Genomic DNA, 24,497 nt, shown 5'->3' with positions numbered 1-24,497 from the left:
GAGGTTATAAATCACATCCTACTTGCATTTCACCATTGCTATCTACAGTATCTATCATTATTTTCCTATATAAAACTATTAGGTAAAAATAAGCATAGCTTACATTGTGACATGTCATATCAGCACATACAGTTGATAACAGCGTTCTCTACAAAATGGTGACCTTTCTACCAAAGCTGTTTATGATGTAACAAGTCACAGTCAGTATATTGAGGTGAAAAATCACCTTTATGCATTTTGCCATTACTGTCTATTTATAATCTACTTGTAATCCATCTTTTATTTAGGTTAAAATAAGCTTACACTACACAGTCAGTAGTCATATTAACAAATACAGTTGATAACTAACAGTTATTTAGCAAGTCACATGGTCAGCCTATTAAGGTTATATATCACATCATAACTGCATTTCAGCATTGCTATCTATCAATCATTGTTTTCATATATAACTTTTAGGTAAAAATAAGCATACCTTACATTGTGACATGTCATATCAGTAGATACAGTTGATAATTGACAGTTCTCTACAAAAAGGTGACCTTTCTACCAAAGCTGAGTGCCATCGCAAAGGCTGTTTATGATGTAAGCAAGTCACATTGTCAGCATACTGAGGTGAAAAAAAATCATATATATCTCATATTTTTTTCCATTGATATCTATCTATTTATAATCTATCATTTAGGTTAAAATAAGCTTACACTATAAGGTCAGTAGACATATTAACAGATACAGCAGATAACTGACAATTCCATTGCAACTCACATGATCAATCTATTGAGATTATAAATCACAGCCTACCTGTATTTAAGCAATACTATCTAATATTATTGTCATATAACATTTAGGTTAAAATAAGCATAGTTTAAATTGTGACATGTGATATTATACAGTTGATAACTGACAGTTCTCTACAAAATGTTGACCGCTTTACCAAAGTTGAGTGACATCACAAAAGCTGTTTACAGAGCAGAGGAGCCGTGACGGGCAGCCAGTAGAAGGCAAGTGTGTGGGCTGGAAGGCCACTGGGGGGGGGGGGGGGGAAGGGGGCTACAGAGAGATTGTGGGGCCTTAAGGGCCACCGCAGGGGCTGGAAAGACCCCAAGGGGGCTGAGGGACATTGCTATATGAGAGTGACATTGGTTATATTCCTACGCAAACAGGCATCTCTCAGGCCATGTGATCGCTAATGTGCATTCCGACTGAAGTCTCCATCTGCCTAGGGAGGAACAATCCTTCAGTGGTTCCCCATTGCAGAGAAACCACATATAGGCAAGTAAGATTCACACACGAATAGCTTGTACCTACCAGGAACCTGGTGATAGGGGGCCCATAAGAAAATGGGTGTACAGAGCCCATGACTATATGAAGAAGGATATAAAGGACTACACATCCTGATAGTTCTGTTCTTAATGTATCGTATTGTGGATAAAGGATAACCTAAACAAAATTGTGTAGATTATTAGGAAATGTCTGAATAGATAGATTTTTTTTACATCTTAGGTATAGGCGTTACCAGGGTGGTTGGTTAGGGTTAGGCGAGGGGGAGGTAAGGGATAGGTACCCCCAGGGGTGGGTTAGGATTAGGCACCACTGGAGGAGGGGGGGTCAGGGTCAGACACTAAGGGGGAGGGGGGTAGGTTAAGACAGGGGCGGATTGGGTCTGAAAAGCAGCCCGGGAAATTTTATGGAAGCAGCTCTAATGGGTGCGCGGACTGTCGAAGCGGGACAGGATCCCTTTTCATAGGGCCTAATTTTGGGTTAGACGCAGATTCGCCCTTCCTTGCCTGTTTTGCTGCATTATGCTAATGCCACTAAAATGCCCTTCCCTGGTGTATATCTGTGCATCCTAATGCGCAAGGACTGAGATGCCTGCTGTCAGTGTCTATAGACACTGCAATCAGGCTTTGTGTGTCTGTAAACGCCACCATCAGTCGCACCATTGAAACTTGCACTAGTCCTGTGCTAGGTGCAGATCATCAGTCTGTGTATGGCCTCCAATGTGAACAATTCAGCATCTCTATAAGCAAACACTTTTAGGGTTCTATTTACTACAATCTGTATTAAAATGCAGATTGTAGTGTGATATTTCTGAATGAATTCGCAATGCAAATTCAGGCAATATCACAGGGGATTTATTAAAATCCCTTGCATGGACAGAGCTTGCGATAAAGCTCTATCCGTGCTAATCCCCTCCGCAGCCGTTTTTCAGAAAAAATACAGTGACAAGGTTCCACGCATGTGCTGACTGGCCGCCGCTACCCCCCCGTGCAGCCCCCCTCTCGCAACTGGCCCTCCCTCTGGTCAGCTGCAGCTGGTCTCCCATCCTGCACTGTGACCCGGTCAGCTGTTTAATGCAGCAGCTGACCAGGGTCACAGTGCAGGAGCCAGGAGTCCAGCTGACCGGAGGGAGGAGATCACTGGAGCACCAATCACCGGCCCTGGACTTAGGTAAGTTTTTTTTTTTTTTTGCATTGATCAGCTTGTGGCCTGTTTATACCACACATCTGATCACTGGGGCCGGCTCCCAGTTCTGCTCTGCCTGTTAAGCACCCGGGGGAGACCCTGGAAGACCTCCAGTTGGCATTATTATCACAGGGCTTCCACCGGTATTTTCTCACATTTTATTTTTAGTAAATCCCAGGCAGATCGCATTTCCCATTACAATTAACTAGGGCTTGGAGTAGAATTTTACGAATTCTACTCCAGTTGCCCTTTGGTAAATTTAGGTGAAACTAAAATAATGTGAAAAATAAATGTTAAAATGAAAAAATAATGTTAATAAATAGAGCCCTTAGTAACCCGCCCATACTATGTATCTGTGTCTGACTAGCCAAACTCCTGTAACTGCCTAGGAATACCCAACACATTTCTAATACACTTATTGGTGTGTGCGTCTGAATCTGTACAAACACCATCGGGATGCATGCATGGTGCAACTTGAATGCAAGTGCCAACAAAAAAACATTCCACAAGATAAAAATAAAAAGGGGAATGTGTGACATAATGGATAGTGTATGTCCCTGGATTAGGGGGTACTGTGTCTAGGGAGCCAAGGGGTAGGGTGGAGAGTGTATGTCCATGGCAGGTCCGCCATCAGGGGGGGGACTGCCGGAACTAGAGTCCTGGGTCCAGACAGAAAGGGGGCCCGGGTGGCAGCAAAGTGTCGGCGGTATTTTCAATTTGGAGCCGGCCGCAAGCTGATCGGAGCTTGCGGACCAGCAGCCAATCAGGAGCGGCTGCAGCTGCGGGTTCTGATTGGCTGCTGGTCTGCAAGCTCCGATTAGCTTGTGGCTGGTGCTAAATTCAAAATGCCGTTGCCTGCCCCCGGGTCCCTCTCTCTTTCCAGGTAAATGTGAGAGGTATGCCTGGAGTAGGAGCCGCAGTCCAGCAACCGCCCGCCAGTGGGGAGAGGCTGGGCAAGGGAGACAGCAGCCGAGGAGAGAGGGAGCAGCAGCTGTGGGCGGAGAAGTTATGTACAGCTGCCATGTGATGCTGCAGAGGAAGGACAGGCAAGAGCAGGAGAGGCTGTGGGGGAGCACGCTTCCCATTTTGATATTCCTGTGGTGGAGAAAATCCAGGTACAGAGGCCCTGATTCAGAGCCGGGCGCTCTGACAGAGCGCTCGCTCTGAATCAGGGCCGTCCTTCCTAATTTTAGAGCAGCCTCCTGGCCGCTTGCATAGCTGTGGGTGACCACCCACAGCTATAGCGAGCGGCCAAAAAGATGGTCGCGATGGTCAAGACCATCGCGACCATCGGGCTTGCAACGAGACCCTTGTGGTAGGGTCTCGCTGCCGCAAGCCCTGGAGTGCTTTCGGCTCTATCAGAGCCGAGAGCACTCCCACTGACATCACTTGTGATGTCAGTGGGGCCGGCCCCAGACGGTAGGCGTTCCCATGGGAACGCCTCTGTCTGGGCAGCAACGCCCACCAAAGGGGGCGTGCTGTCACTCACCATCGACAGCACGCCCCCTTTGTAGCAAGACCCATAGCGACGGCTTGGCCGTCGCTACCCGCACGACGGAGCCGCCTCCGGCATGCGCATGCGCACTGGGCTAACATCGACCCGCTTACGAGCGCTCACGAGTGGGTCTGAATTAGGCCGAGAGACTCCTGCTCTCCCACCCTCAGTCTGCTCTCCCACCCTCACCCCCACCCTGCTCTCACACTGCTCACACCCTCACCATCACGCTGTTCATCCGCATTATCCACAGAGACGTCCACTTCTGACAAACTGCCCCCCCACCTAAGGGGAGGGTCCGTACCTATTTGGTCAGTGCAGGGCCCCATAATTTCTAATGGCAGCCCTGTCCATGGTGCCAGAGGGTAGTTTAGGTCTATGGGGCCTATAGATATAGCAGAATGTGAAAGAGGTAGCAGAGGTTGATAGATGTAAAAGAGCAGGACAGAGCAGAGTTACAGTAAGTGTGTTGTAAATGTAATCACTGTTACAGCATGTGTCAGCTGCTCTTGTAAGATGCTGTGTCCCAGAGCATGCTGGGAAATGGAGTTTCACCGGCCACAGACTAGCACCCCATGGATTGAAAAGATCACTACAACTGAGCCAGGCATGCAGCAGCGTGCTGTACACATAAAGTGGTACAGATTTTACTAGATATTGGCAATGGGAACATTAATCCAATGCTACCCTGCTGCTCTGTTCCTGGAGCTAGACGGAGCAGATGAACGTTGACAGCTTCCGGTTTGCTTTCCACATCGAATTAATCAGTCAGGGTGAGCCGGCCCGAAAGTAGGGAAGAATAGGACTGGCCCAGCGGGATCTCTCCCGCTTTCCCGGCGGCTCAATCCGCCCGTAGATTTAGGCACAAAGGGGGGGGGGGTTAGTGTTAGGATGCAAGAACAGAGGGTTACCATACTTACCGGACCCTTGTCGGGATCCTGAGCATCGGGATGCCACTGTCGGTATATTGACAGCAGGCATCCCGACTGCCGGGATTCATACCGATTCCATTGCTCTGAGCACTTCCTTCTGGAGATGTCTCTGATGCAGGCAACTCTAAAACAACTAGGTCTTAGCTGAAGTGTTTCTACTTTTAACAGCCTTAAGGAATTCCATAGGGGAGAGAACTATGTGCAAGGCCGCCTTGCTGTCAGAAATATTTATAGTATAAGGACCAGTGGCACCACCAAAGCATAATCCTTCCACCATCATACATTTCGGTAGGTGTTCTAGGGATAATGCATAGTATTAAGCTTGCACCAAACATATTGATGACATTATCAAGCCGCATGAATACTTTTTATTGACAGCGTTGTACTAGTTTTTTTTTTTGTATCTGCACCAAAAATAGCACCTAACACTGAGACCATTTCAATCTTGGTTCTTGGTATCATGACATCATAGAATCTTCCTCCACTTGGTATGTTGTAAACATTTTTTACGTGAGATTAAGTAAATTTTCTTCAACAAAAGTTTTCTTTTTGCCAGTCTCCCATAAAGTACAGATTTATGATTGCCAGGGCTCTACTATTGTCCCATGTATAACAAAGATCAGAGCATCTATAGGAGGACATAATATCAAATATATCCTCCATTACTATATTGATTTTACCCCTAATACTAACAATTGCCCAGGAACGTCAGTAGGTATAGACAAATTTGTTCCTTGTTCATATAAGTAAATGAAAAAAGGGCTGGTAAGTAGATAGATTTGCCTTAAGGGCCATTTAAATGTACTTCATTTTGCTTTTAGCTAGGATGCATTACAGTTTAAACATATTTGCTAAATCACAAGATGTGACATAGAGAATTGTCACTTCCCACTTTATCTGATGCAAATCACACCAGGTGCGCCAGTGATTAATTAAAAAAAACATATGAAACAGTGCTAATAATAAACATGAAACAATTGGCTCAGTTGTGACCACAAAGTCACCAAGGAATAGCAAAATATTTCATATTGAAGCTATGTATGTAGCTGTACCGCTCAAGCAATAATAAGATAGCACAACATTAAAATAACTCCAATCAGAACTGCAGATGTTAGCATTAAGCTCCGTATCCGTACACACGGAACGACTTAACGTTCAGACAATGATCAGACAATCATTGTCTGATCGTCCTGCATGTGCTGGATTGAACATCCAGCAACCCCCCAATCCCTATAGTAAACAGGATAACATGGTCGATATCGACCATGTTGGCCTGCATGCACAGGCGATGGTCGATATCTATATCGACCATTCGTGGCCATGCATCGACCATCGTTTGGTCGTTTGAGGGGGCCAGAAACAGGACGATATGAACGATAACGATATAGTTATCGTTCATATTGTCCTGTTTAATCGTACCTTGTACGCGCAGCATTAGTGTTCAAGAGTTTATGGAACCCGTGAACCAATAACAAAATGTATCATACAGTATCTCCTCTTGGTTAAATGTAGTGGTAAAGAGTAACATTGTATGTCTGTAAAGGTAATTAATTACCATGTGAAATGTTGAGCTGGTAGACTCAGTAACCAACTGATGGTAACCAGTGCGGTCCCATTGTTTCAAAGAGAGACCCGCAGAAGGTGAGCTGCCTACTACTGTCAGCAAAACATAATGTTCACTACAGTCCCAGGGTATAGACCCCAATAGCATTTCATTCCCGGGCTGGGAACGTATTCTTAAAGATTACCCCAGGAACTTATACTAATAGTGTGTTCCTAAATTGTGAATCCCTGTAATGGATATTTTTGTAAAATGAAGATCCGCTGATTGAACAGAATATTTTGGAATATTGCTAGCATGTGTCCAAAAGAGACAGATCTTAATTTTAAGAACTGTTAACTGGGACATATTTGTGACCAAAGAAGTTATGAAATCAGGTTGCTGTAACATGTGAATAGTCACAATAATAAATGTTACTCTGCATTAATTCATCATTTGAAAGGGGTCAAATTTCTAGATAATTAGTTTAGCTAGTATGTACCAATAGGTATTCTTTTTTGCCACTTAGAAAAGAAATGTTACTCAGAGGTAAATACCCAAAGCAGTTATCAATGTCAATATGAATCTTCAAAGCAAAGTCTTCATATGAGAAATTAGCGACATTTGGCTGTCAATTTATGTTTACATTCAATGCATGTATAATGTGTGTGAATTATGATTAACTGATGCATAGAGCACCTATGGTAGTCACATATCTTCTGTATGGAAGCTTATAAATGACATAAAAATGATGATAAAGTAATGTTGGAATCATGTTTCTATGAAATATCAGAGAAAAGTTATAGGCTGAAAAATAATTATATAATTATTATAATTCACAGAGAGCAGAAATGTACTACTCCACATTAGCATCTGAACTGCCTCTCTGAGTGGTCCTCCAAGTTTATAAGCCCTGTGGAAAGATAGTAAAATGTCAGAGTTTGGGATCAATCTAATTGAAAGACTGTGGAGAAGTGAACCAGTGGAGAAGTTGCCCATATCAACCAATCAGCTTTGAAGTAGCATTTATCAAGTACAGTCTGTAAAATAATAGGTAGCAGCTGATTGGTTGCTATGGGCAACTTCTCCACTGGTTCACTTCTCTACACTTTTCACTGCTTGATAAATAGACCCCAGTATCTTCATTTCTAGCTCTGCCCTCACCTAGATTTATACTGCGTAAGTGTTATACTCTGCAAGTTTATTCCTTTTTATTCTGAAATTGTATTTTTGCAAACTTGCAGATTGGAGGATGAATGATCGACAGTTAAAAGGTCGACAAGCAATAGGTTGACACCATATCGTCAACAGGCAATAGGTCGACCGAGACAAAATTTCACCAGGTACAAAAGGTCAACACACAAAAGCTCGGCATGGATGTAGGTCGAAAGGTACAAAAGGTCGACGTTGGAATGGTTGCATTTTTCTTTTATGGTTAGGCTCTAGGAGGGATGGTTAGGGTTAGGCACTTACCGGAGAGTTAAGCTGGCCACACTAGATCAACTTACATCCAACTAGTTGATTGGTTGGAATGAAAATCTGGTAAGGTATGAAAGCAAATGACAATCAGCAATTTGCTCCCAAATGCCGGAGAATGGACAAAAATTGCTGTTTGAACAAATTGTTTGAATCAAACATTTAACAAATTTGTCTGAACAACCATTTTCATCTGTTCTCTGGCATTTAGGAGCAAATTGCTGATCATCATTTACTCCCATACATTACCAGATTTTCATTCCAACCAGCCAACTAGTTGGATGGTTGGATGAAAGTTGGTCTAATGTGTGGCCAGCTTTAGGGACTAGGAGGGACGGTTAGGGTTAGGCAGTTATCCTGACAGTTAAGGTTAGGCACCAAGGGGAAGGTTAGGGTGACTATTAGGGTTAGAAAAAAAATATGTCGACCATTCCCATGTCGGACCTTTTGACCATGTCAACATTTGTACCTGTTGACCTCTTGCCCCTGACGACCTATTGACTGTCGACCTATTGCTTGTTGACCATTTCACTGTCCATCTATTAATCCACACCCAACTTCTTATATGTCTTGTTGCAATGTGTTTTAAGCACTGTGCTACCTTTTTGTATATAAAATATAACATTTAATTAGTGTTGCCTTTATGCTCTGATTAGCCTGTTCTGAAGAGAAGGATTGCTAGAACATTTGCTCTGGCTCATTAACTATTGAATGTTAGTCTTAAAAGCATTTAACCCTTTGAGTGTTAGTATTAGAATTGTTAAGCCTTGACTACCAGATATCATAAAGTGTACTAAAAGTGTGCATTGGTGATTAAATTAGCTTCTCTCTGATTTATAAAAAAAAAAAGTGGTGGCAGCCATTACAGTCCAGGTTTTAAGGATATCCATGCTTCAGTCCAGATGGTTAAATCAAGTTGACTAAGGTACTAATTAAGTCACCATTGCTCAAGAATGGATATCCTTAAAACCTAGACTGTAATGGCAGAGTTTGGGAACCTCTGGCATAAATGAAGGTTGCAAGATTGAGGGCGATCATTGAGAAACCTAAATAATACCATGTCAGGCATGCTTTATGTTATTTTAATGTTACATATTACCTGTTGGGGGTATAGGTTGAACCTACAGGTGATTTTAATCCCCATAGAATCCTGCTCTGATGAATTGATGGTAAGACAGAGGCACACAGCTGTTGTGCCCCTGATATGCAGTTTCTCTCATTTCTACCATGTGAGACTGACTGCCAGAAGTGTCATTTTCACATTGGCCTATGTATCAAAGCTTGATGAGAGATAAAATTGAGACACAAAAAGTATTAACTGATCAGCTCCTAACTGTCATTTTTCAAACACAGCTTGTAAAATGTTAGTTAGAAGAAGCTGATTGGTTAGTGCTCTCCAGTCTGATACATAGGCCCAAAAGGAGGGCCAGCTCCAGGGGTCAGGGCACCCTGTGCCAGCCTTCTCCAGTGCGCCCCATCTTCGACGCGCGCAACCGAAAATGGGGGCATGGCCTAATTACTATAGGACATGAACCCTATGACGTTGTTAGGAGGCGTGCCTGCCTCCAAAAAAGGCTGGGGGGAGCCTCACTAGCTGGACTTCCCCAAACCCCTCTCCCGTCACTGAATGGATGTCGCGCGCATGCACGCAGCATCCATTCAGAGTCTCTGAGGTCCGGCACCGCCGCACAGCTGCGGCAGTGGGGATCCCCAACCTCCCGACTTGACTACCTGCGGGCCACTTCGGCCCATGGGTGGAAAAGGGATAATACTGCCCTGCTGAAATCGGGATGTTGGGGAGGGCTGCGCCCTCTATGGTGGGGCCACTGTGCGACCGCATAGGTCGAACACCCCTAGAGCCGGCCCTGCCCATAAGGCTCAGTTCTGGAGTATGGCCTGTTCTACACAAATTTGCAGTTGTGCCAAATTTTCTTGCTTAATGGTCTTTGAATTCCCATTATATTTTTTTCAATATAGTTTTCAAAATTGTGTTGAATGTTCTTTAATCCTGATGAAAACACACTTCTTTGAAAATACACTTACTAACCATTTGATCTCTAATAGACAAGTTTATTTTAAAATAAACTGTCATTTATTTATACACCAATGGATGGCAAAAATGTATTATGTTAAGTGTATACAGTATATTGTTAGGACTTCCAGAACAAAACCATTCTGATTTAAATAAAAATGCCAAGAGGTGAGGGGTACTTTTTAGAGCTACTGTAATTAAGGTTTTTTTTTTATTAAAGGTGTTCCGATACTTTTCAAATGGACATAGGAAAATACATTGCCCCAGTTTAACCAAGCTTTCAACTTTATTTGGAAGTAGTGTGTAATCAACCATGCATTGGTGTTAAAGAAAAAAATGTAATTGCGATTTAGAAAGTAATTATTTGAGGGTTGGCGCAGTAGAAAACCATTTATTTAAATCCAGACTAAATCCGCTTTCATTTTCCCACAATAAACAGCAACTTTACATTAACAAGAGGCAAAAAATAGACATCCAGCCAAGATGTTAATATAAAACTCCAGCAATTTTTGTATGTTTTCCAGCCAACTCAGCGCACACTTTCTGCATTGGATTCATCTGAGAAATATACCAAAGACTATGTGTACACTTGTGTTCTTCTGCTGCATCTAGCTGTGTTCACAGTGTAGTGGAAGCAGCTTGAATACATAAGCACACAAAAATGACTGACAGGGCATGATCAACCAATAGGCTAAACAGGCTGCAGCCTGGGACACCAGGGGCAGATCAGCCACAGACATTACAGGAGATATTTAGGTGAGGTACCGGTTGTATTTTCTTTTTCTTTTCAAATCAGAGGGGAATGGTGGGTGAAGTGAATAGGAAACGGCATCTTACTGAAACACATGGTCTCCATTCTCCATTGACCAGTACAACTGTCCCCCAGAATGCACCCAGTCTCAACCACTGATCTCAGCCATATGGTGAGAAGGACAGAAGGGGTCTGGCAATGGCGAAAGCACCAGGCATCAGAGAATCCCTGCACTGTGCTAAAAGATGTGCTCTATTACCTGCTTACATTAAACATCTTAGTGATAGGAGCAGACCTGGCTATCGTTTTGTATAAGGTTTAGGTTCTATATGGTTGAAGGCAGGGGTGTAACAAGGTATTTGAAGGCAGGGCTGGCCCGAGGTCAATTTTTTTGATAAGCATATTTTTTTTTCGGCGCCCCCAGGTACTGACCATCAGGCAGGCCAGATGCCAGGTCCCAGGAGGGAAGTAACGGACAGCACTGCTGCCTCTGCCCAACTTTTTTTTTTTTTGCCTGACTTTTTATTTATTTATTTATTTTGAGGAGTTACAGTAGGAGTCTCCTAGTAGGGTAACTAGGAGGATGTCTGGGCCCTGAATGGTAGAGAGCAACAACACATTTGAGCCATAATATGAACCGATAAATTCTGTAGCTGAACAGTCCTGGGCTGGGCAGGTGATATATTGTACTCTGAAAGTAGGGCCATACAGTAGTAAGATATTATGGCTAAAAAGGAATATGTGATTGGATTGAAACAGTTAATGCAGGGAAAGGTGCTTTGCAAACATGGTGTCACACTGGCTCGAACTCCCCCCTCCATCAATCATCCTGTCTAGAGCACATGATCCACCCTGACAGGGAGATGCTATGACGCTCTGTCAGAACACACAATTGTCCCCTGTGGATTATTAGCTTTCCTGTAACCTCTTCCCTGCCAGGCAGCACTGACTGGATGGTCGCCTCCTGACTAGTAATGCATCATAGCATTCCCTGTTCAAAAACATATAAACCCGCTGCTGCTGCCATCTGTCACTCATGGGTGTTACTTACTGGCCTCTGCCTCCCATTACCCTTCTAATATGATAGGAAGCACACACAGGAGGACATAACCTACCTGCTGTGGAGGCTTTGCTTTGCATACAGGTGGAACGTGGAAGATTTGCAGAATATGCTGCCAGAGCACATGTGGAGCGCATAGGTTGTGCTGACATGCCAGACTGGCTATGCAGTGCCAGCACCAGCCCCTCTTACAGTGTCAGTACAGCACTGCCCGACCCTAACACAATGGCATGGGGCAGGCAGCTGTGTCACTCACCGTGAAACAGTCTGACTGCCACTCACCCAAGCTTAATTCTGCAAGTGGTCGTTGGCAGCGGCCGGATCAGGGCGCCCTCCTCTATGTGACGCCCTACTCGACTGCGTAACCAGCGTATCTATAGAATTGGCCCTGCTTGAAGGTACCATAGCAAAAGTTTATAAGGGCCCCTATGTACCACCCAATAGTGAAACATGTAACTTTGACAAGGAAGATGGGCCCCCCTAAGCTCTGTGCTCCATAGGAGCTGCAGCCCATGCATGTATGGTAGTTACGCCCATGGTTGAGTGCAGGGGCATGGGAACTGAAACATTAATGGGGGCAAAAAGCCAAAGACTACTATAGAGCCTGGAGTCCCTTTTATTTTTATTCTTGCGTTTGGTATCTTGTTTTACGACAGTTGTAACAGTGACTGTAGATATGGGTGTAGTAGGTATTACCACCGGATGCAGGCCGGTGGTTCAAATCCCAACAGCGGCAGCCCAGCAAGGATGAAAATCCCGATCGTCCCTAAGGTAAGTATCGCTAACCTAAATCTACACCCTAACCCTCCCTCTCCCTTAGGGGTGCCTAACCCTAACCTCCCCCCGAAGTTCCTAACCCTAACCCTCCCTTCCCCGCTGCCTAAACCTAAGTCCCCCGGGGGGGGGGGTGCCTAACCATAGCCCCCCCCCTTTGTTCGGTATGCTGGACGTCGGTCTTCCGGCGTCTGGTTAATGACAGACGTCGAGTTTTTGACGCCTGTTATTAGTACCACACAGGGATTAGAAGGTTTGGAAGGCGGCGGTCGGCATTTAGACAGTCGGCTTCCAAACTACATCCCGTAGATATACAACGACTTCCAATCCTATGTTAATTTTCGTCCATGTTTCTGGGGTTGGCCAATCCAAGTTTCATGTTTATTTTACTATAAAAATGTATTTATACATTATTGTATAAATATTATTAATACCAATTAGTACAATAGCTGTTTTCATAGTCATTAACCTAGTTTTTATTCATATTTCATTGACAGCCTAATCTCATTTGATGGGAAATATTTTTAAATCTATTGTCACTTCCTTACTGGTTATGGTATGTGCTATAATATCTGGTATGTGCTACAATCTGGCTACAATGATACTGCTGCTAACATTTTAAACCATACGCAGGCCGCAATCATTCGTGCTCTCTGTTCCATTTTCGTACAATTTACAAGAACAGTCGATGTGAAGTGCAATGTGTTGTTGTATGTTGCAGTATGGAGGAGTGAGAGAGGTAGTAGTGAGTCACCCAGTAACCCCCCAATGCTGGTCAGTTGTGGGTAAATTAGACCACTACACATGTACAGTACTAACATTATGCCACACTGTAGTGCCCACACATTATGACACACTGTAGTGTTCCCCAAATTATGCCACACTGTAGCGCCCACACATTATGCCACATTGTAGTGCCCACACATTATGTCACACTGTAGTGCCCAAACATTATGCCACCTGTAGTGCCCAATTATGCCACACTGTAGTGCCCACACATTTTGCCACCTGTACTGCCCATACATTGTCACACTGTAGTGCCCACACAGTGTACTCAACAGAAGCCACAGCAGCCTCATTCAGCAGCAGAGCAGCAGTCACAGCCTCACAATGAGTTACTCCCATGAAGCTGCGCTGCTGCTGATCACTAGTCAGAAGAGCATGTGATGGGCTTCTCAAATCAGAGCTCAGCACATGCTCCTCTGACCCCTCTTCAGAGACTACTGGGATCCTATGACCCCTCTGCAGAGACTACTGAGATTTATTACCCAGTAGTGCAGTGCTGACTGCAGTGTGGCTGCTGGCCGGGTCAGTCACAGCCTTGATGACTGCTCGGCAAGCAGCTGCACTGCACCCTACTCTAGTGGATGGTTCCGCAGGCCACATCCTCCTGCAAAAGATGGCATAGCTACAAATCAGTGGGGCCTACCAGGGATTTCACCAAATCCCCGGCGGCCCAGTCCAAGCTTGCCAAGGTAGGATTTGGACTGGATACTGGTTGTGAACATCGGCACAGCTACAAATTAGCTGGGACAAGGTATCCATTGGGGGCCTGGTGGTGGCAATAATGATGAGGCCTTCAATGTGAGCCAGATTTCTGGTGGAAGAAATTAACTTTGCTAACATGAAGTAAAGATGTACTTTCAGATTTCACAATATTAGAAAATGTTTTATAATGCCAAAATTCTCAATATGGGGTCAATATCAGCTGGGGCTGGGCAGAGAATATTCTAACTGTACACACGTGTTGAAAATACTGTCTAAATGCTAAATACAGATGTGTCCACGTACATCTTACTTCCTTGTGCTTTAAACAGCCCTTCTAATTGCACCATGCTGTGGCGTGACTCAATAGTGCAGAACGTCTTTTCGTGCAACTTTTATCCTTCAAATGTATCTTATTCACAAAGTGATGTGAATATGATGCACAAGCAGCTTCTGCTGATTAAAATGATATGCTTTACGCCTATATTCTGTGTGTGACTGTGGGTGTATCTGCATGCGAAATGCTACGTTATAGTGTTACAGTCGCTGACACCATAACATAGCATTTTGAAGCTGCCGTAGCAGTACCCCGCAGTGTAATCTTTTGTACAGGTTTTAGCATTCACCAGGAAAGCTGCTTATCAGAGCAGGTTCGATCATGAATAAATTGATAAATAGCCCTGAAACTACAACCCATTTTGCCATGAATAGCGGCGATAAGGAAGGTTGATACTCCGTGCAAAGTTGCTCTACTATGGCCAATGTTGTTTTCTTATACAAACTGTTGCTGCATATGGTGAGTAACTCATTTGAATACTCCAACCACTGGTATTAGGCAGGAAATGGAGAAACCACAATTACAGTACAGGTTGAGTCTCCCATATCCAAAATGCTTTGTGACCAAGGGTATTTTGGATATTGGAATATTCCGTATTTTGGAATATTTACATACCATATTGAAATGTCTTAGGAATAGGACCCAAATCTAAACACAGAATGCATTTATGGTTCATATACACACAGCCTGAAAGTAATTTTATACAATATTTTCAATACTTTTGTGGCTCAAACTAAGTTTGTGTACATACATGAAATTTATTTATGTTTCATATACACCTTATACACAGCCTATATGTAATGTTATACTTTATTTTTAATAATTTTGTGCCTTAAACAAAGTTTGGTACATTGAACCATCAAAAATCAAAGGTTTCACTATCTCAATCAAGATAAAAATATTTTGTATTTCGCAATATTCCGTAATTCAGAATATTTGAATATGGGAGACTCAACCTGTAGTATGAAAAACAAATGACGTTATCAAATAGCTAGTAGCTAGTTATACCTTTAAATCAGGAGCTAGTAATACCTTTAAATAATTTTGATACTTTAGTTTAAAGCAGTAAATAATATAGTAAAATAAAAAGACATTGCATATTCCCTTCAACTATTGTCTATTATTGTACAATATGGGCATATGTTCTTTAGAGAATATACAGTATATTGTGTCCTCCATTTTTCCCCAATACAAACCAAATCAAAACAAATTAAGAAAACTAGGACAATTTAAAAGGACTAATATAAAAATATTATTGAATACAATGTATATAAATGCATGTATATATTTTCACAAAAACTGAAGAAACCATAACTGATATCATAAAAAATGCAAACTAATTATTTATTTATTACCAGTTATTTATATAGCGCACACATATTCCGCAGCGCTTTACAGAGAATATTTGTCCATTCACATCAGTCCCTGCCCCAGTGGAGCTTCCAATCTATATTCCCTACCACATGTACACACATACACACTAGGGTTAATTTTGTTGGGAGCCAATTAACCTACCAGTATATTTTTGGAGTGTGGGAGGAATTCGGAGTACCTGGAGGAATCCTACGCAAGCACAGGGAGAACATACAAACTCCACACAGTTAGGGCCATGGTGGGAATCAAACCAACGACCTCAGTGCTGCGAGTCTGTAATGCTAACCATTACACCATCTGTGCTGCCCTAATGACACAGGAACAATAAAATAAATGCACACGTGTGAAAACAAAAAGCTGAACAACTGTTTTTCGCTTACAAATGCTTGCTTAGTTCTACTGCACAAAATGATTTGTTTGTCTCACCCACCACACTGCAATGTGTAATATAACTTTGTATCTCTGAGACAGCATGCTCCTGATCCATAATAAATTGTCAGTGTCAAAATAAAGAGAAAAATATTTGAAATAAGATAGCAGAAAAGCATCTCAGACAGCATGATAATGAACACATTTGCCACATTTCAGATTACAAATATAACCTTCAGTCCTGGTAATACCTCTTTCAATCACATAGTGTACCTTCTGCAATAAACAATGCATCAAAAATATGTACACGCCAGTACCTTATATTAATGGCACGCATTGTCTCTCCAGCACAACTCCAGCAGCAGATTAATGGAATTCAGGCTTATTTTATTGCTGAAAGCATACAAGATCACAGGAGAGAAATACTGCTAAGTTTCTGATTTCTATACCCGTGCTACAGAGTATCACTTCAGGTTTAGTAGAACGGATTGTATTTCAATTCAAATAAGTGTATATGGGCCACATGTACTAAGCCCTGGAAAGTGATAAAGTAGACAAAGATAAAGTACCAGCCAATCAACTCCTGTCATTCATTTTTTAAATACAGCCTGACAGTTAGGATCGGATTGGCTGGTACTTTGGCTTTCCCAATAAAAGGAAAAAGAGACCACACTACTCTGTTCTGAATTAAGAAAAATCACCAATATTTTAGGGCTACATAGAGCCCTTTCCTTAGGGTATTAGATACAATACATAAACTAAAAAGAGTGCTTTAAATAGCTGACTTTTTCTAAATAAACTTCCATCCTCTCTCTTGTTGCTTTTGCATATACAGTAATCATCATATTTTCAGATATCCTATCAAGCGTTAGCAAACAATATACCAATATTGTTTTTGGCAGTCCCTAGTTTTCTGTCCATCCGGGTAATATATTCACCTCAGCCCACACCTTGTAAATTAATATTTGTGTTTCTGCCTAATATATCACATTTAATAACTTTTACAGATTTATTCATAGTGTATGTTGTCTTAACTTTACCTTATGCAACTTGTATGTTTTTTTTTCTTTAACACTAGCATCTGAAATATATGCTTGTTTTTCCAGCTGCCAGCATCTGCAGTTGGTTGTAATGACAACAGCAGCAGCATGGCACTTACCCCTACGTCATCACTACGGGCTGTTAGGCCTGCAGCACGCTTATTGTCCTGTGTTCAGTGGTTGGCACAAAAGTATTTAAAGGTAAGCTTTTTATTTTATGTATTGTATGAAGGGTCAGACTGGCCTTCTGGCACTTCTGGCAAAGTGCCAGAAGGGCTGATGACAAGATGGGCCGGAGTGGCTACTTGGTAGCCTGGACAGGCTGCAGAGAGAAGAGGCATGGTCACAGCCCTCAATGCCAGGGCCACTAAACGGCCCCAAATCGTCGCTGATTGTATGTGACACCATTGGGAAAGGGCTCTATGTTGTAGTCCTGAAACACACTATGGGCCAGATTCAGATTTGGGAATAGAGAGACAGCAAGTAACTGTGCACCTGGACAAACCATGTACTCTGTAGCAATACAAGGGGTGCACATACATAAATTTGTTTTTCATTCAGGGTAAATACTGGCTGCTTTTGCATGTAGACTACAAATGCTGGACAGCTTTATTTTTACACTGCAATTTAGATGTCAGTTTGAACACAGACCTCCGAAATCTAAATCTCTGGTCGCGTCGAACAGCAATGGAGCAACGACACAACATTAAGTTCTGCTTCAAATTGGGTAAATCCACGACGGAGACGCACAAAATGTTGGTGAAAGTGTATGGGCAGGATGCTGTGAGTAGAAAATGTGTACACGAATGTGTGTATGGCCGGCCCGAACGCGGCTTGTTTTCCACCGATCCCTTGCCAATGCGAAAGTGTGCAAACCAATCGTACACACATTATCTACTCACAGCATCCTGCCTATACACTTTCACCAACATTTTGTGCATCTCCATCGCCGATTTACCCAATCTGAAGCAGAACTTTATGTTGTGTCGTTGCTCCATTGCTGTTCGACGCACACTGCTCAGGACACTCTGTTGAAATGAATGCATGTCAGCGCGTATGAGCGACCTTGTTGCAAGCGTTGCATAAAGATATATCAGACCATTCACCGAACTTTTTAGACAGATATATATATCACACACACATACACACACACACATACCTCTCAACTGCCCCGATTTCAGCGGGACAGTCCAGCTTTACAGGCACTGTCCACTGTCCCACCCGAAGGTCGCAGTGTGCTGTGGGCGGGGGGAAGTTGGGAAGGACACTCTTACACCCATGCTCTGCATAGCACTTTACCGGCTTTGGAAGAGGCTGGGGGTCTGTCCATCAGCTTCCAGAGTGCTGGGCAAGCTCCATGCATGACGAAAATGGGGACCTGGCTCGCCCGGTCTGCATTTTCCATGAGGCCACACCCCCATGTCAATAGGCCATACCCCCTATTTTCAGGCATGTGTCCCTTCCTCCCCAGGTTGAAAAATTGGGAGGTATATTATAGAATTAATATATATGCAGCTGGTGGTACCTGACTGTGTGTATGTACAGGGCATCAGCCTGCCATCTGAGTTGGACTGATAGGGGAATAGTGCCAAGCACTGCCTCTATTCCATAAACAGCTGTGAATTCTTTCTGATGCACTAATTTACTAATCCACGGACATTGCATAATATTACAACAAATTAAAATGGGAAACTCTTGTGCAATTCAAAAATAATTAAAAAATACAAAAAACATTCACATGGGTTAAATCATGTAATGTGCAAGCAGTGTGAAGTACATTTTTAAAGCAATTTGAGTATTAAAATGATTCCACAGGGCCATAACAAGGGTGTTCAAGCTGCGCCACCACCCAGACGCAAGGCCTAGGAAGGCGACATGGTCACTGCCTTGGTGGCACATGTGTTTGGCTTGCAGGTGTCCTGGGTATTTTTATGGGGGTATTATGTGTAGCTGGGTTTCTCAACCTAAATCTTCAAGTACTACCAACATGTCATGTTTTGAGGATTTCTGTAATCATGCACAGGTGAGAATCTATTTTGTTGGGTCAGTAATTTTCCCACCTGCTTCCACAGACAGAAATCCTCAAACCATGACCTGGTATCTGAGGATTGTGGTTGAGAACCCCTGTGGTGTAACATTACATAAATTAAAAGAGTATATTGCAACATAATCAAGTGATTTAACACAGATTCATACCTGTTTGAAAATGACCAGAAGGATGCAATGATCAGCTGCACTCACAGGCACTGGAGTAACTACTTAGGTGCAGGGGGTGCCAGGCCAGCCGTGGTCGCATTCTCCTTCAGCAGCAGTGTGCTGGGCTGCACAGGGTAGGCACATCTGCCCTCCCGGTTGGATCCGCCTTCGTCTCTCCTTACTGACACTGATACTGGGAGGAGGTGTGGCCATGATCCAGAGTTGTCCCAGTAGGCTCAGCATGGCTCCTCCCAGCATCAGTCAGTGAGGAGAGATGGAGCCGACTGGGAGAGGAGCTTTGCCTGCCCTGTACAGCACACTGCTAAGAAGTATGCAACCACGGAGTAGAGGTAAGTCGCAGAGGGGGAGGGGTGAGTTCGGTGGGGAGGTGCGGAAGAGGGGGCGATTGACTTAGGGGGGCCCATGGAAATGTTGCTATGGGGCCCCCCTAGGTCTAGTTACGCCTCTGCTCACAGGACTTCAACGCTATGTAGGTATAGGCAGCAATCTATATCCATACATCTATGCTAACGTTTCAGTTTAATTGACATTAATTTACATTTGACAGTTTAATTTTACGTTGCCATAGAGTGTTACTGCCTATACCAGAGGTTCCCAAACTTTTCTTTAACCACGGCGCCCTAGATTATCAGAATTGTTTTCACGGCACCCCTAAGCCAAAAGGTTTGTTATTGAGAAATTCAGAAAAAAATTTAGTGAAGTAGTAAAGTGAAGTAAAATGTGCTTACTTGTCAACCTCAGGTTTAATTATGTGGTGAGGGACAGGTTTGTGCTTCTGTTTGTCTAGATATTAACATTACATTGACCATAAAGAATCTGATCTGGTGCTGGACCACCAACCTGAGGCACCCCAGCAAGTGTCCCGAGGCACCCAAGGTTGCCGGGGCGCACAGTTTGGGAACCACTGGCCTATCCTGTACCTACATAGCGTGCAAGTGTCGCTTATCATTGCATCGTTTTGTCTATGACTTACGTCAGGGGGCACACAGGCCAATTGTTTGTTGTTTTTGGGACTGAATGCCGGGTAGTCTCTCGCTAATAAATAAATATATTTTATATTATATATATATATATATATGTATATATATATTTATTACACAAACTTATATATATACACACACACACACACACACACACACATACCTCTTACAAAATTTTGTGATTGAATAGCTGTTTTTGTCACATAAAAAGTTGCGCATTTACTAGTAGGCAGCTTCAGTTTAAAATATTAAAAGCCAGACAATATTGGGCTACGGTCTACTGTTGAAAACTCTCAATAAGTCAGTATCTGAACATTTTATTATCATCTGTAATTTGTATCCACATTTTACTAAAATACATTTTTGTTTTTGTTACCATTTTTAGTTATATTTCTGGATAGGTTTTTGAGCACTATTGTTGGTGCTTCTGTACTTTATTGCTTTCAGTAACAAGGTAAGTATATTTTTCTGTTTGTGTTGTTTGAGTCTTTCCAAGGTAAGACCAAGACTAAAAGGAACCCTTGTTCAGTACCAAGCTAAAAGTGAAAGCCGTCTTATAAAAACTTTATTTTCTTTGATATATATTATATGATTTTGTGTATTTGCCAACTATTGTATGACCTATATACATTATATTGGTTATGGTACGATTTCTGTATTATCTTTACTTGCTCCTCTCTGAATAAATATAAGTTTAAAATAAAAACAACAACTTTTTTTTGCCTCCAACCATAACTTGTTCAATTATAGCTATTAATCTGTAATCTGCAGTACAAGTGCATTGGAAGTACGACAATACCAGAATTTCCCATCCTTAGGTCAGAACCTGACCCGATAATCCGCACAATGCAGATTCAGCCAATCAGCTAGGCGAGTGAGGAAGCCCGCCGTGCCAAAGACACAAGCCTAGTTCGTTTATAACAGGCCATAATTACCCAGTTACTGGCAATCTATGACATGGCACCTTCGAGGTGGACAAGATGGTGAGTCAAGAGGCATAGGACAGAGAGTTTGCTGTTTGTGCAAAAGTATTCCACGTATAAATCGCAATTCAGCAGCCCTCTCCTTCCTCTCCCCCCTGTCCTTACCCATTTTGCTGTGGGACCTAGTGATAAGGTGTTACGCCCCCGATTACTAGGATACAAGATTGCCTCCTAAAAGGACAAGATGTCTCGTAATACCTTATTATATGATAAGCTATTTTTGGCAGGGCAAGCTCTATGTGTCTTTCATCTTCACCATGTCTTGCAATTTATCATTTAAATACAGTTTTATAGAAGTACTTCTTAGGAAAGAGCTGTGTATGTATTGTGGTAATAAATAAATATGTACATTTAACAGAAGAAGGATGTTTTCAGCTTCCTGCTATATTACAACCCTTTCCCTAAGCAATAAATTAAAAAAGTAATTTTTGTGAAACTGTTCAAAGTGGTTACAGGTATAAATCAATTTGGCTAGCAATTAAATGCAATTATTGCTCCGGCAGATGCAGTGAAGTGCAAATGGAATATCAATGTAAATGCCCTGGAACAGACACTGTCATTATTCCTGAATAAATACCTGCATTAAAGTTATGAATGGGCCCATTTCTTCTTCAATTAATGACTAGGCACAGCTTTATTTGCATGCTGCTTTCATGTCACACCTCACTTATAAATGGACCACATTAAGATGAGGTGTAAATGGCATTAGCACACGACTCTTTTGTACAGTTATCTAAAATAATACAGCAGCCAGAAATAAGTAACATTATATACTGTACAAAAATCAGTGCCTCTGATTACAACACTTTTTTTTTCCTCTTTGTTACATCATGTTTATCTTTTTTTTTTTACTAGACATTTATAGGGGTAAAGCAGAGCACCTTAATTACAGCAGTGGTTAGACTGTATATTATATTGCTAAGACTAAAGCAGTTGTGATTTTCAGTAATAAACTACATTACTTTGTTGTATATGTGTCTTTACATTAGCTAAACAAAGCTCTAGTAAGTTACTACTATTCAGAATAATGTATACATTTCTATATTATGCAATATCCCATATCATACATATCATGCAAATCTATATAGCTACAGATGTACGGCGCATACAATTCATTGTATTAGATAACATACTCAACTATTAAGATTGACAAGAAAAAAACCTGTATGCACAGAACAGCATTACAAAATTATTCTTACAGCTTCGTCTAACTGATAAAAAGAAACATTAGATGGTCCCTTCTGCATACAAGGAGTACTGTATCTTTCTCTAATGAGCACATGGAGTTTTAAAATAAGCTGAGCTGTAACAGACTGTGAAAATATCTCCTAGATTGACAATATTTAACTTGGGACGCATGCAATTTGTGATATTACTGCAGTCACAGCTCTGTGATGATAGCACACAGGTGCATAGCTTGCAGGTGTTGTGTGAAGATAGCTATGTATAGACACATTACTTTACAAGATACAAGAGGACACCCCCCTGCATTACCCATCCACCATGAACAGAAACTGGCAACTTTTACCATATGCCTTCTGCACAGACCAATGAAACTTGCACTTAAAATACAATAACACACTTCTTCTCAGTCCCAATAATACCAGATGTCCCTAATGTTTTCTTAACAGACTGATTTTTAAAAATATAAAAAATCAAATGGCAAATGACATTTTCACCCCATGTGTTACCATATACGCCTATTTTAAGTTACATCCACAACCAGATGAACAATAGAGAGCATTTACCTTTAAGGGAGCATGATATTATAATCATAATCCTTTGAAATGGTCCTGTTGGTTCCCGTTGCATTGCATCTTCCTTGAGAGAACTGAATACTACTGTTATTGCAGATGAGGTCCTGGGCAGAGGCGGGTGGGCGGGCGAGGGAGGGCTAGTACACTAATGCCCGAGACAAAATAAAACTACATTTGTTGTAAACCTTCTGTGTCAATACGAGCAAAGGGAGGCGCATAAAAGCATGTATGAGAGAGAATATGACTGTTTCCTCCATACAACAAGTGCTTTTTCATCCAAAATGCTGTCTGTGTAGCTAATTAACATGTTTAAACAATTTTCATTCATGCAAACCTAGCACTGAAGTGGTTAACAGGACCCCTTTCCAGAATAACTCTGGCAACTCACCATTCTCCTTGCACTCTTCTGGGGGTTTAGCTTTCTTTGCTAGCCGTGGATCCAGCCATGACGTAGTCTTTGTGTTGTGGCTGAAAAGAAAAGACACCACTCTGAGAAAGGCATGGTGAAAAGAATCACATTTATTTCTCCAAGAAACAAATAAAACAAAAAATGGGAAAGGAAAAGGGGTTATTTCAACAGAATTGCAATCGATACACTTAATTTGCCCGCTGGTTCTAATTAGACCTGAAGGACTTTTAAGAGTAATCGTGCAAGGCAGCTGTAAATTTGGCACCCTGAGCTCACTCTGCTGAAAGAAGCTATTTTTATTAAAATCAACTAGCACGTCTGCCAAGGGTCTCATTGAGGATGCAGAGCTCATCCCCTGCTAAAGGAATTTATTAGATATTCACAGTTCTCCGTTCAGTCTAGGGTTCTCAATGAGCTCCTCTAACCACACGCACAGGTCAGGCAGGAATTAGGTGGAGATTCAAATGCGTTACATGTGCCTTTACTAATTAATAATAACACTGGACATGTTTTCAGAAGATTGCAAAGCAGGCCCTAGGAAATTGAACACCTTCAGTATGACAGTGATTAGGCAAATGTTATTACAGCAGCAAAACATGGCAAAGTGGTATCCTTCAAGTTGTGCTGGTTTCTCTACACACATGATAAAATAGATCACACACTACAAAATGGTCAGTAGCGCTACACTGAAACAAACGAACATGCAAAATGAAAGATTCCTATGTCTATAGCATAGGTTAAAGTATTGCAAACATAACTCAGTTATAAATTAAATAATAATTACTCACTGTCATTACATTATATTGATAGAATAGAAAATGGCTAAATGTAAGATAAATATTTAAGTTAATTTTAAACATTGTATAAAACAAAAATCACAGTTTTAAAGCAGACCATACACTAGCATCTCATGTTTCTTTTTAACAACGGAAATCACTTTTAATGTGCTTCAATTAGAATATATTATTTCCTTTATAAAAGAAACTGCAACACTGTAGGCTCGGCATGGTAAAAAAGTACTAT

General features: G+C 42.0%; 1 protein-coding gene across 9 annotated transcripts in view; it reads right to left on the bottom strand.

Annotated features, from left to right (window-relative positions):
• The window catches only part of MAGI2 (membrane associated guanylate kinase, WW and PDZ domain containing 2), a 1,049,810-nt gene that overhangs the window by 283,073 nt on the left and 742,240 nt on the right, over positions 1-24,497 (bottom strand). For all 9 annotated transcript variants that reach the window (XM_088468806.1, XM_088468807.1, XM_088468811.1 and 6 more), the window contains one exon: positions 23,454-23,533. In XM_088468806.1, the coding sequence (XP_088324932.1) occupies positions 23,454-23,533 (80 nt within the window). The remainder of the gene's footprint in view (positions 1-23,453; positions 23,534-24,497) is intronic.

Source organism: Taudactylus pleione, unplaced genomic scaffold (genome assembly GCF_031769625.1).
Source record: "Taudactylus pleione unplaced genomic scaffold, aTauple2 ptg000086l, whole genome shotgun sequence".
In the NCBI taxonomy this organism is placed as follows: Eukaryota; Metazoa; Chordata; class Amphibia; order Anura; family Myobatrachidae; genus Taudactylus; species Taudactylus pleione.
This window is presented reverse-complemented; position numbering and strand designations above follow the sequence as displayed.